The sequence below is a fragment of the Hyperoodon ampullatus genome (genome assembly GCF_949752795.1).
Source record: "Hyperoodon ampullatus genome assembly, chromosome: 2".
In the NCBI taxonomy this organism is placed as follows: domain Eukaryota; kingdom Metazoa; phylum Chordata; class Mammalia; order Artiodactyla; family Ziphiidae; genus Hyperoodon; species Hyperoodon ampullatus.
In genome coordinates this window covers 22,309,804-22,323,603 of record NC_136915.1, presented here as the reverse complement: position 1 = coordinate 22,323,603, position 13,800 = coordinate 22,309,804, and the positions used below count along the sequence as shown (strand labels likewise).

The 13,800-nt window shown below is 40.7% G+C and overlaps 1 protein-coding gene across 5 annotated transcripts in view; it reads right to left on the bottom strand.

Moving 5' to 3' along the window:
- The window catches only part of WDTC1 (WD and tetratricopeptide repeats 1), a gene marked incomplete at both ends in the record, with an annotated part of 51,824 nt that extends 40,788 nt beyond the window's left edge, over nucleotides 1-11,036 (bottom strand). For 3 of the 5 annotated variants that reach the window (XM_079697253.1, XM_079697254.1, XM_079697256.1), the window contains 2 exons: nucleotides 9,495-9,578; nucleotides 10,974-11,021. In XM_079697253.1, coding sequence (XP_079553379.1) covers nucleotides 9,495-9,578; nucleotides 10,974-11,021 — 132 coding nt within the window. Of the gene's footprint in view, nucleotides 1-9,494; nucleotides 9,579-10,973 lie in introns of all 5 variants that reach the window. The other 2 variants (XM_079697252.1, XM_079697255.1) reach the window with 2 other exon arrangements.
- Nucleotides 11,037-13,800: the final 2,764 nt, after the last annotated feature.

The following is a 13,800-nucleotide window of genomic DNA, read 5'->3' as shown; positions in this document are numbered from 1 at the left end:
CCAACTACCTGCCTAGAAAGCACTAGACAACACATGGGCCTAGAGCTCCGGAACATCCATAACCAAGCTTATCATCTTTTCCTTCAAACTTATTCCTTCTCCAGTGCTCCCTAACTCTGTGAATGATACTACCATTTACCCTGCCAAATAGAAACTTAACTTTCATCCTTGACTCCTCTCTTTTCCTAACTTTCCACATTCAGTCACTAAGAATTCTGTTAATTCTACCTCTTAAATGTCTTTCAAATTCACTGACTTCTCTCCATCCAAATTACCATTATCTAGGTTCAAGTAACCAATCACCTCTTCCAGAATCACTGACACCATCTCTTAAGTGGTCTAGCTGTCCACATTTTAAACTTCTGCAATTTCATGTTGAAGCCAATTTTAATTAAAAAAACAAAAACAAAAACCTTAACTGTGATCATATTGCTCACATGGTAAAGACCACTTGATAGCTCTCCACTGCCCTTAGGATAAAATCAACAGTCTTCAACACAGCTTACAACATCCTTCATTATGAACATCCCAACCTCATCAACCTCACCTATCATCCTTCTTCCACTTGTATCCTGGGACTATCTGTTCTCTTGAACCAAGTACCCTCTACTCTCTCTTGCATCACTCATATGCTATTCCCCCAGCCTAGGATTTTTTTCTCTCCCTATCTTCCCCAAATCTACCTAGCTCCTCCCATCCATCTTTCAGGTATCAGCCTAGACTACATTTCTCTTAGGAAGCCAAGTTGAGATCTCTCTGGCACATTATGTTTCACTCATTTGTGAAATTTCTCAGAATAATGATGGACATGTGAGGGAGAAGAGGTTGGGGTTGGGGAGAGAACAAATGTTTGTTGAACGCTATGTTTAAGATTGAAGAAGTGTGATGAGAGTATAAATTGGTACAAACTCCATGAAAGACAATTTTGTTAATATTTATTAAAACCACAGATGGATATACTCTCTGACTACTAATTCCATTTGTAGGTATTTATTCTAAAAATATACACCCACATATGCCAAATGATGTTGCAAGGAATAACACTGTACATACAAAAGACTGTAAGTAATCTACATATCCATCAACAGGGACAATTTAAATAAATTATGGTACACTCATACAACACAACACTCTGAAGCCATGAAAGAATTAGATATTAGAAACATCTTGGGCTTCCCTGAAGGCGCAGTGGTTAAGGATCCGCCTGCCAATGCAGGGGACATGGGTTCGAGCCCTGGTCCAGGAAGATCCCACATGCCACGGAGCAAATAAGCCCGTGCGCCACAACTACTAAGCCTGCGCTCTAGAGCCCGTGAGCCACAATTACTGAGCCCGTGTGCCACAACTACTGAAGCCCACGCACCTAGAGCCCGTGCTCCGCAACAAGAGAAGCCACCGCAATGAGAAGCCCGCGCACCGCAACAAAGAGTAGCCCCCACTCGCTGCAACTAGAGAAAGCCCGCGTGCAGCAACGAAGACCTGACGCAGAAAAGAAAGAAGGAAAGAAAGAAAGGAAAGAAAAGAAAGAAAGAGAGGAAGGACGAAAGAAACATCCTTACGTACTGATGTGGTAAAATCATGAAAGTATATTTTTAAATTCAAAAGTAAGGTACAAAGCAGTAAATATGTTAGGCTAACATTTGTGAGAAAAGGTGAGAATTTTTACATAAAAATTTGCATAAAAATGCATAAAATTTCTCTGGAAGGATACTGAAATTGAATATGTTAGTTGATTCCAGGATAGTGAATTTGGTGGCTGGGAAAAAGAGTGGAAAGGAGACAATCTTTTTAAACTTTTAAGCTAACTTTAATATAGAAAATTTTAAAAGCCAATCAAACCAACAGGCTTTTAGTGAGCCTCTACTAAATGTTCAGTACTATATTCTAGGAGTTCTCTTTAAGTTTCATTTTGCATTTTTCAAAACTATACAAAGTAGTAAATTAGGAAATCCAGGGAAAAAATTCCCCCAGATAATATAGAGGAAAACATTATAATCAATAACCACAAAAAGGCAGGAGTTTTTACTGTTGATTTTACCTCTTTTATCCCACCCCCCAACCCTTATTATATCACCTCATCTTAATGCCAAAAGTCAACTCTTGTTAACCGAAATGGGGTCCATATGTGACAACGGGTGGGAAACAAAACAAGGGAAGAAAATGACCATAAAGCATTTTAAAAAGCTGGACGCCATCAAATCAGCATCTCAGGAAACTTTAAAAGCTTTCTATAAATAACAACAACAATAACCGTAGCTAATATTTGAGTACCATGAATTTTACAATATACTGAGCTCCGTGCTAAGTACCTTACATACATAAAATAACTTATTTATTCCTCCTCTTAAATCTAAGAGACAAACAGGATGTGTACATTAGTTTACAGATGAGGAAATGGATCCTAGAAGTTAAAGGGCTTATCCATGGCGATATGGCTTATAATGGCATTTTTATTACTATAGTGGGGGGGTGAGGGTGTCAAATAAAGGTATCCCCTCCAAGCTCCAACTAGGAAAGAGGGAAATAAGATAGCCTTTTGAGATCAGGATTGTAAGAAATCAGTATCGTTGAATTTTCCTCCTTCTTGGCTTCCATAATACCATGTTTTCCCACCTCTATGCTATTCTTTCTGTCTCCTCTGGGTAGAGGAAGAGAAGAAACAGATAATCTCTAAATGCTGAAACACCTTGGTTCTTGGTCTTGGGCCTTCTCTCTCCTCCTACTTTTTTCCCCAGTGATATTATCCAGTCATCCAGTTTAATGGCTCTATAGACAACTGGTCCACAAACTTTTTAGTCTCAAGACCCCTTTACACTTTTAAAAATTACTGAGGCTCCCAAAGAATTTTTTAATATAGGTTATCAGTATCTGCCATATTAGAAATAAAAACTGAAACATTAACTTCATTTAAAATTAACATTATTAATTATAACTTTAACTTAATGAAAATAAAATTATTAATTTCATTTAAAAAATAATAAAAAGATAAGCTAACACATTTTAAATAAAAACTAACTATATTTTCCAAGACAAAAGAATTTAATGAGAAGAATGGCATTACTTTACATTTTTGCAAAACTCTTTTGTCTAGCTTAATGGAAGATGGCTGGGTTCTCATATCTACTTTTGATTTCAGTTTGTTGCAAGATGTTATTTTGGTTGAAGTACATGAAGAAAATCCACCCTCATAAAGATAAGTATTACAGTTGGACTACGGAGCAGTATTTTAACAGCCTTTTCAGATCACTGTAGGTATCCTTCTTTGATACTACACCAAAACTGGACAAATAACAGTTTCTTAACATTACAATGTGGAATCTGAAACCACATAAATGAGCTGTTGGTATCCTGCTACATTAAAACACATTGGTTGGGGACTTCCCTGGTGGTGTAGTAGTTAAGAATCCGCCTGCCAATGCAGGGGACGTGGGTTTGAGCCCTGGTCCGGGAAGATCCCACATGCCGTGGAGCGACTAAGCCTGTGCGCCACAACTACTGAGCCTGCGCTCTAGAGCCCGCGAGCCACAACTACCGAGCAAATGTGCCACGACTACTAAAGCCTGCGCGCCTTGAGCCCGTGCTCTGCAACAAGAGAAGCCACCGCAATGAGAAGCCTGAGCACCGCAACATGCAGCCACGAGGACCCAACGCAGCCAAAAATAAAAAAATTAAATTAAAAAAAACAAAAACAAACATTAGTTGATTTTACATTAGGCCTGGGTCTTTTACAGATGTATGACTTTGCTTTCAAAACAGTGACTTATGGGGCTTCCCTGGTTGCACAGTGGTTAAGAAGCCACCTGCCAATGCAGGGGACACGGGTTCGAGCCCCGGTCCGGGAAGATCCCATGTGCTGTGGAGCAACTAAGCCCGTGTGCCACAACTACTGATCCAGCATGCCACAACTACTGAAACCCACGCACCTACAGCCTGTGCTCCACAACAAGAGAAGCCACTGCAATGAGAAGCCCATGCACCGCGCGAAGAGTAGCCCCCGCTGGATGCAACTAAAGAAAGCCCACGTGCAGCAACGAAGACCTAATGCAGCCAAAAATAAATAAATAAATTTATTTTTTAAAAAAAGGACTCACTGAATTTGAACAATAAAATAAAGTTGACATTTGTTAATATCACCACAGATCTCATCAAAAAGACTTTTAAGAAGTACTGAGAGGCTAACAAGCTCATGGTGGCAGATACAAGTTTTCCTATATTCTTTTTTTTTTCTTTGCTTTAAAGCTCAAATTTTATCCTTGGCAACAAATACTGTCAGTTGTTCTTCTTGAAGTGATAGTTTACTTCATTCATTTCAAAGAAAATGTCTGCCAAATACCCATACTTGAATAACCAGTTTTCATCTGCTAGCCATTCTTTCAGATGGTGTTCCATGAAAAAAATGTCCAGTTGAGCTTGCAACTCAAAAACAACTGAACAACTGCTTTTCCTCAAGACAACCGCCAGAGTTCAGTGTGCAGCAGCAGCACTTTATGGATTCTTCCTACCTCATAATAAAGAACACTGAAGAGATCTGTATTTAAGGGTTGAAATTTAAAATTAATAAGTTTTATTGTATTATTTTATTGATGTAAAAATCAAGAACATTTTAAGTAAGACTGGCTTTTTTGGGGGGGGGTCACTGCAAATGCATGGGGTAAATAATTCAATGACTTTGATGCTACTTGCCTTGACTCACGCTAAAATGACAGTAGTTTTACCACTTTTTTTCCGCAAATTTTTAAATGAATTAGTTTTTTTTTTTTAAGTTTTGTTTTGCAAATAATGTCTTAGTATTACTATGAAAGTAGTTTTGACCCCATGAATTCCCTTGAAGAGGTCATGGGGATCCCAGGGGTCTGCAGACCACACTTTGAGAACTGCTACTATAGACTATTACAATGACTTTCCAGTTTTTACCCCCGTCTATGCTTCTTTTTTTGCCAAACCCACTGGACCCTGTAATAATGATAGAAATGTTTTTGCACTTATCAAAGGCCAAGCCCTCTGCTTCAACTCTAAATCCTATCCCCTCCAACCTTCCCTAGGACGTGGCTCCTTCAGTTATTCTGTCCTAATCCTTTATCAGCAACCACCCTCTCTCTCATCAACATACAAACAACCTCTAGTATTTCTTCCCATTCTTTTTTTTTTTTTTTTTTGCGGTATGTGGGCCTCTCACTGTTGTGGCCTCTCCCCTTGCAGAGCACAGGCTCCGGACACGCAGGCTCAGCGGCCATGACTCATGGGCCCAGCCACTCCGTGGCATGTGGGATCTTCCTGGACCGGGGCATGAACCCGTGTCCCATTCATTGGCAGGCAAACTCTCAACCACTGCGCCACCAGGGAAGCCCTCTTCCCATTCTTACAAATCCCTCCTTTGATCCCAAAGGCCCCTCCAGCTACTGCCCCATTTCTCTGCTTCCTTTTGTAAATGAGGTCTTTCAAGAACTGTCTACACAACTCAATAAAGCTGGAAAACAAAAACAAAAACAAAATAAAGTGATTCTGAAGGATGGAAGCGAGGGGAATAAAAAAAGCTGTCCTTCTTCCTCCAATCTCCTGAAATGATTCCTCATTGGTTAAAGCCAACAAGAAGATAGATGACAAGAGAGACTATTGATACATCTGTGCAAGTCAGCTGCCCAGGTAGTTAGCTGAAGAAAGAAAGGTGAGAAGTAGATGTAGAAAAGCAAGAAAAGGTATCTTTTACAGTTTTGTTAGGTGAATCACTGTCTGAAATCACCCACCCTGGCCAGGGGCAATAGTAACCACCTGCATGAGTTATCTTACAGCAGGAGATCCTGGTAAAGAACATGGAACAAGCTACCACCAACCGGCAGAATTCGGGAGAAGTCAAAAGGAGAGAGGAGACGCCAGTCCATATGTCCTACCAACCTCCCAGAATCCATCACACTGGAACCCATCTTGGCTGAGTGATGCTCACACCACCGGGAAGGACCCTGAGTCAGAATGATTGGCCAGAGACAACCTGGAAACTAACCCAACACCATAAAACCTGAGACTGTGAGCCACGTGGCAGAGCAGTTCTCCTGGGTTCCCTTACCCTACTTGTCTCCACCCAGGCACCCCTTCCCAATACAAAGTCTCTTGCTTTGTCAGCACGTGTGTCTCCTTGGACAATTCATTTCTGAGTGTTAGATAAGACCCCACTCTCGGGCCCTGGAAGGGGTCCCCCTTCCTGCAACAGTTTACCCTTTGTACTGCTTACATCCTATCTTTCCTTTCATCTAGGGGAAACGTTTGTAATAACTGACTAAATAGATAAATAAATTTTCATCACCCTCTTTAAAAAATTTTTTCTTTTTTTCCTGCACCGTGTGGCTTGTAGGATCTTAGTTTCCCGACCAGGGATCAAACCCAGGCCCATGCAGTGAAAGCGCCGAGTCTTAAACACTGGACTGCCAGGGAATTCTCTAAAAAAAATTTTTTAAATAGAGAGTTGTCTACTTGCTGTTGTACTCCTTCACCTCCAATTCACTTCTCAACCCCTCCAATTTAGTATCTATTCTCACCACTCCAATAAAACTGCTCTAGCCAAGACCACAGTCACCGTTTTGTCCTCACTTATTCAACCTCTCAGAAGCACTGAGTAGAACTGACCACTCCTTTCTTGAAATACTCTCCTTACACTCTCCTGGTTTTGTCTCCGTTCTACTTCACTGACTCTCTTTCGTGGTTAACTTTTTTTTATCTCCTTAGCTTGTAATCAATTTCTGAAAGCTGGAGTATCTCCAGAGCTAGGTCTTGGACCCTATTCTCTAAGGCTGCATGGATCGCTGAAGTCTCCGGATTTCTCCCTATAGTCCAGAGCTCTCCCCTGATTAGGACCATCAACTGCCCACCTGACATCTCCACAAAGCTGTCCAACAGGCTTTCAAACTTTACAGGTCCAACCCCGATTCTCTCTCAAACCTATTTTTCTCCCAGTCTTCTTTCCACCTGCTCTCACTTCTCTAAGCCTCACAGGCGGCAAAGCTGGGATTTAAACTAGGTCTTTGTTTTTTTTTAAATTTCATTTATTTATTTTTGGCTGTGTTGGGTCTTTGTTGCTGCACGCGGGCTTTCTCTAGTTGTGGCGAGTGGGGGTTACTCTTCGTACTGGTGCGTGGGCTTCTCAATGCGGTAGCTTCTCTTGTTGCGCAGCGTGGGTTCTACGTGCATGGGCTCAGTAGTTGTGGCCTGCGGGCTCTAAAACACAGGCTCAGTAGTTGTGGCACACGGGCTTAGATGCTCCACGGCATGTGGGATCTTCCTAGACCAGGGCTCAAATCTGGGTCCCGTGCATTGGCAGGCGGATTCTTAACCACTGCGCCACCAGGGAAGTCCAAACTAGGTCTTTGTTTTAACACCTAAACCTGTGGGCATTCCTTCATATTGTGCACTGTTACTATAGGTCCCGGGCAAGGTGGCCTTCAGCCAAGTGCAAATTCAGACAGTGCATCCACCTTAACATATTTTTGTATTTGAGTGCCAAATCTTTGGAAATAATAGCTAGAATCCTGTTTTGTGTTCACAGAGGTTTACAAGTCTGTTGTGGACAAAGTTATAAAACCAGGAAGAGATAGTAGAGACAATGTGGGTTGGGTGGAGGCACAGCTAAAAGGAGAAGACCAGCCAGAACTGTCTACTCAGCATCCACCAGAGCAGGGTTTCTCAACCTCGGCATTATTGGCATTGGGCGCTTGCACATTCTTTGTTGTACTATGATTGTAGTATGTTCAGCAGCATCCCTATACTCTATTCATTATATGTCAGTAGTACCCTTTCAGTTTTCATAGCCAAAACTGTTTGGACATTGCCAAATGTCCCCTTGGAGGTAAAACCTTCCATGCCCCACCTCCAACTGCACTAAAGGGATGTACTTTATGTTTCAAGGAAATATGGAAAGAAATTCAAAAAAATAGAGTAAAGGATAAATAATACAATATATTTACAAAATCATGTTTTCAAAGACTTTTTAGAGGTATGGGGAAACAATAATGACATAAAAATATAAAAGGGTTTAGCAAATTGTGTAAATGGTATGAGCTCCACTTTGCAGAAAAAAATTACCTAAGCATGAAAAAAACTGTAAGACATAATAATAATTGTTATTTACTGAACTAGCTTATATGATCCAGGCATTGTATTAAGTACTTCAAAAATCATCTCATTTAATCATCACAACAATTCTCAGTTATTGATCCATTTTACAGATCAGGAAACTAAGGGTAACTTGAACAAGGCTATATAGCTGTAGAGAAGATAGGTCTTGAAACTAAATTTATTCAGCTCTAATGCCCATCTCTTAACTAGCATTCTGCTTCATAGTACATGAAAGTAATATACCAAACATTAACAATGTTTATCTTTGGATGGTAGAATTAAAAGTGATTTTGTTTTCTTCTCTATATTTTTCTGTCGATTCCATATTTTCTACTATGATATTTCCTACTTATATAATCAGAAAAAAAATTTTAAGTGAAAGTTGTGAAGACCACTTGGTAACATGGAGAAAAGGATTATTATAGAAAAGATACAAAATGCAATGTAAAGTATGATTACAATTATGTAAAAATATGCAAAAGATAAAAGGAAGTATATACATAGTAATTAGAGTAGGGAGGTGGGAATAACAAGTAATTTTTACTTATCTTTTCCATATTACTATTAACGTGGTTATATTTTATAACGGATAAAAGTTTATAATGAAAAGAAAGCAATAACAATCATCTATAATTTCATTAACTCGAGATAACACTGTTAGTAGGCAATGAATTTCTTTCTAGTCTTTTTCTAAGATGAACACAATTACTTACAAACATTAACGTGAAGGAACCAAAGAGAATTCTTATTCAACCTGCAGATGACACTTAGCTGGATAGGACAGCTAAAAGTTGGATTCAAAACACGGTTCTGAGGAAGGAAAGGGGATGGAGCTAACACTGGGGAGTGTTTCTGTGTCGGACAGAACTAAAAAGCTGAACATCTGGACTGTAGGCCTGACTCCCCATGGATTGGACAGGACAACATTGGACAAGGTGCTTGGTTTTTCTAAACCTTTTTTTTTTTTTAATACCTATTTCCTATATACCACCCACAGCATTTCTTTGAAGCTAAAATGCAAGTGTGTGTGTGTGTGTGTGTGTGTGTGTGTGTGTGTGTGAAAACACTTTGTAAACTCTAAATTCCTATACAAAGGTAAGAATCTTTACTGTCCAAGCCAATAGTAAAAACAGTGGTATGAAATTCAATAGTCTTTTTCCAAGCACAAAGGAAATAATATGACGAAAAAACAATTTCTGTGTGACCATGTCAATCACTAATCTTGATTCAGATTTATGTGCCTAATAAAACCGCTGTAAAGGAGAGGTAACCTTCAGGTATGACCTGCAGAGAAAAACTGTTTATGCCTTGAATAGTGCAAAGAGGATTCTCTGCAGGCAGAGAATGGAGAGCCAGTCATCTGCATCTAGGGTGCAAACTGGATCTCTTACCTGCAGCTCTGCTTCCAGGCCCAGCCGTCTGATAAAGGGGTCAGTGACATGGTAGCGCCGCTCAAAGCTCAGGGCACCCCGCTCCTGGGGAACAGAAACAAACTCATAGATTCATTGATTCGATTTAACATGATTTACTATGTTCCTATTATATATGCAGCATTGTGCTGGGCCCTACAGGAGCTAGAAAAGAGAACAAGAAATTGGCCTGCAGGAGCTTACAGTATACTTGGGCAGGGATTAGAGAATAATATCGATAGAAGAGAGGATATAATTAAGCACTACGTTGTAATTGTTGGCTTACCAAAAAAAAAAATTGAAACAACAAATAGGAAATGTTTCCATATTTAGGTTAGAGAAGGTGGGCATCATCTTTAGGACACATATTGTGGGGTATATATAAAGGAGAAAAATAACTTGCATGGTCCCTCCAATTCTATGATTCTGTGCCTCTAGGAATTGGTCCTTGCCCTTGGGGCCACCCAGTCTAATGAAATCACACACAAAACCCCCCACAAATGGACAAAGCTGCAAAAGGATTCAGGGATGCAGGGGAAAATATACAAAACACAGACTAACGTGCACCAGGTACATGGCTCATGTAAAGGCATACACTCAATCCTTCTGGAGGTGACCACAGCTTATGCTGCATGCCACTTAATTTTCAAAAGATTTTTGGCACTTAACCTTTACAAAGAACTTTCTCAGGTTCTTTCGGATTTCATTCTCAAGATCAGCCTGCAGGCAGACAGATATTATTATCATTTAACAACTGAAAACTGAGGCACAGAAAGGTAAAGTGACTAAAGTCTTATAGGTAGTTAATTAGGGCAGTGGTGAGATTAAGCTCCTGACCCCAGCCTGGGGTTCTTACTTCAAAAGCACATCTTGTCTTGGTTGAATCTCCTCCATTAAACCCCTGTGCTCCTTTACTGAGGGCTTCCCTGACAAAGCCTGGGCTACCTCACTAAATGAGCTTGACTGCCCAGTCATCTATTCATCTCACAGTATTGGAGTGTCTTCCAGGTACAAACTGTAGAGAAAAGGTGAGGCTTTGGTATAGGAGACCCTCCAAGAAGAGAAGAAAGAGTCTAAGCTAAACTGGGATTAAGATTCCCCCAGGTTCTGTTATATGTACAACTGAGCAGCCAGAGCAACATGAAGAAGCTCTATTTACTTCCGCTGCACACCCCGCCTCCTCCACAGATGTGCACATACATGCTCCCCTCCTTCACCAGACTCCATCAATCTCAGCAGCCCAGGTACAAGTGTTTGGATAGAGGAGTCTCCATGATTCCATGTTCTTGGATAAAAGAAGACCAGAGTCAAGAGACCTTGGTTCTAGTCCTGTGTCTGCCATTAACTAGTTATGTGACTTCAGGCAAGTCACAGACTCTAGTCCTCAGTTTATTCAGCTATAACATGAATCTGTGGGGAAAAAGGACCTCATGCTCTGGTTCATAGGTCTGGGTTGCTTACCTTTATCTGCCTACAGATGAGGTCTCTAGTTATGTTGACTTTTGCCATCTTCTCTTAATGGATTCAACAGAAGGAAGCTATAGAAGGATCTTCAGGACCCTTGAGCATTCCAGCCAAGCCCAGGTCCACAAGACACACATTTAATTACCTGGGGGAAAAAAACCATCAAACCTTAGAGGATGGAGTAAGGTGGCTTCAGGGCCCTGATTCCACCCCTAAAATAGCCCACCAGCCCACCCAGTAAACTGGCTATTGCCTGTGATTTATGACATGGTGTGCTGGCCCTGCTCCATAGTGTTGAAGAACCTCTGGAGGGTGAAGGGGGTTGAGGGGTGGAGAGACAATGATTCACAGCCACAGGAAGTACTGGAACAAACACTGAAGGAGTCAGTCATGTGTGCTTCTCTAGAAAATGGATGTGTGTGTGTGGATATGAGTATGAAGGAAGATGGAAGCACATCCCAAAGTAAGAACAAGGCATACAGCAAGAAAGATGTCAAGTTTCACTTGCTCAGTATGCATCTGTGGCAACCAGTCTGAAACTTTTAATTATGCTTCAAAATCCTTGACCTTCAGCTTGGCTCTCCCCAAAACCAAATCAGTATCACAAACAGAACATTGTACCCTCTAACAGATTCACAGAATCAAACAGTAGACAGGAAATGTAATGGTGACCATGTCCAATATAAAGAAATCCTTCTTCAATACCCTGATATGTAGGCTTTCAGACTCAGAACTTCTTAAGCAAACTATTCCTTTATCATACAACTCTGTTAGAAAGACCTAGTCATCTCATTTCTGATAATTTGCCATAATAAAGCACAAAATATGAGAAATAAAAAAGTTCCATACTGAAGCATATTCATCACCGAGTTTGTAAAAGCCAAAAAAATAAAACCACCCAAGTTTCCAATGATAGAGGAATGGCTAAATAATGTATAGCCATATGATATTATGTAGCATTTGAAATGCTACTTATGAAGGAAAAATGCTTACATCATGTCAAATGTTTATATTTTGCTTTTGCAGTAAACACTATTATCACAGCTATGTTTAAAAAAGGAAATATAAAAAATAACAATTGCCATCTTTGGGTAATAAATAGTATGACTGATTTTTTCCTTCTACTTTTTGATGTTTTCAAATTTTTTCTATAAAAGCACGTTAATTTTATTCTACAATCAGGAAAAAAAAACCACTAGAGAAAAAATAAACCAGTTTTTTGGTTTTTTTTTTTTAACATCTTTATTGGAGTATAATTGCTTTACAATGGTGTGTTAGTTTCTGCTTTATAACAAAGTGAAGCAGTTATACATATATATATATATCCCCATATCTCTTCCCTCTTGTGTCTCCCTCCCTCCCACCCTCCCTATCCCATCCCTCTAGGTGGTCACAAAGCACGGAGCTGATCATCCTGTACTATGCGGCTGCTTCCCACTAGCTATCTATTTTACATTTTAAACCACTATGTTTTAAAAGAAAGTTCTGCCTCCTGTTATGTCCACCTTTTAGTCCTGTTTCTACCTCTGGAGTCACACAGGAGGTCTAGTTTTCCTTCTCCACGATGGCCCTCTAATGATGGCTCGTAAGGCCCATCAGGCCTCTCTGCTAACCCTCCCAAGTCAGCAGGACCTCCCAAGGCCACTTCTGGATCTCCTGGCCCTGGCTTTCCTCCAGCTGGCCTCCTGCAGATTCCTAGCACACCCTCCGAAAACCAAACCTTCTCCACCTGAGCTGTGAGCAGACTCCTTCCTTTCCTTTTGGCATTTAACCACAAAAGGAGACTCTATTTATAAACCCTATGTTATTGCAGATTTTTTTTCCTTTAGTGCTAGGCACACAGTGGGACTATAAAAAACTTGCTGCCTGATTAGATGTTCCCATTCAGCTCGAGTTCTTTGGGGCTTATGGCTCCATGGTCTATTTTGGGATTAAAAGCTCTTAAAAGGGCAAGAACCTTCCCTTACAGTGTGGAAGTCACCCAGCATTGCATCTTAGGGAGCATTAACAGGGATATATGGAAGTCACTGGCACTATTTAGGCTCACAAAACCTACAAGCACCAAGAACATCCAGGGATGCCATCTGAAAACTACAGTTCCCCAATGGCTTTTCCAGGGGCCCTTGGACATCAAATTAAAATTATGAATTTGAACAAACTGACATAAATTAAGCATTGGCCTGCAATTGTGTTTATGGCTCTGATTTGTGATATAATGGTCAAAGCCAAAACAATAACAGTAATTGCCCTACAATCACCAATAATATGGGGTGAGGCTTATTACAATGGAAAACACCAAAGTCAGTGAGTATATCTGATATAAAGTAAGACCAGTGGGCTTCCCTGGTGGCGCAGTGGTTGAGGGTCCGCCTGCCGATGCAGGGGACACGGGTTCGTGCCCCGGTCCGGGAAGATCCCACATGCCGCGGAGCGGCTGGGCCCGTGAGCCATGGCCGCTGAGCCTGTGCGTCCAGAGCCTGTGCTCCGCAACGGGAGAGGCCCCAACAGTGAGAGGTCCGCGTACCGCAAAAAAAAAAAAAAAAAAAAAAGTAAGACCAGTGATGTGGCCTTGGTCAAGTCTCTTAATCTCTCTAAGTAGGCCCTCATTCCTGTGACTCACAGGCACAGGAAGCATTGGTACAAACACTGAATGGGCCATGCATGCTTCACCAGAAAAAGGCTCAGTTTTTACTCCCAACACCTTTTCCTTGGAAGATTACTGGGAAGGTCAAATAAAATAATGTAAGTATAAAGTTTTTTCTTTAATTTTATTTTGAAAAGAATATAAATATTTTTATCTGCGAAGAAATAGTAAGTTGCCAAA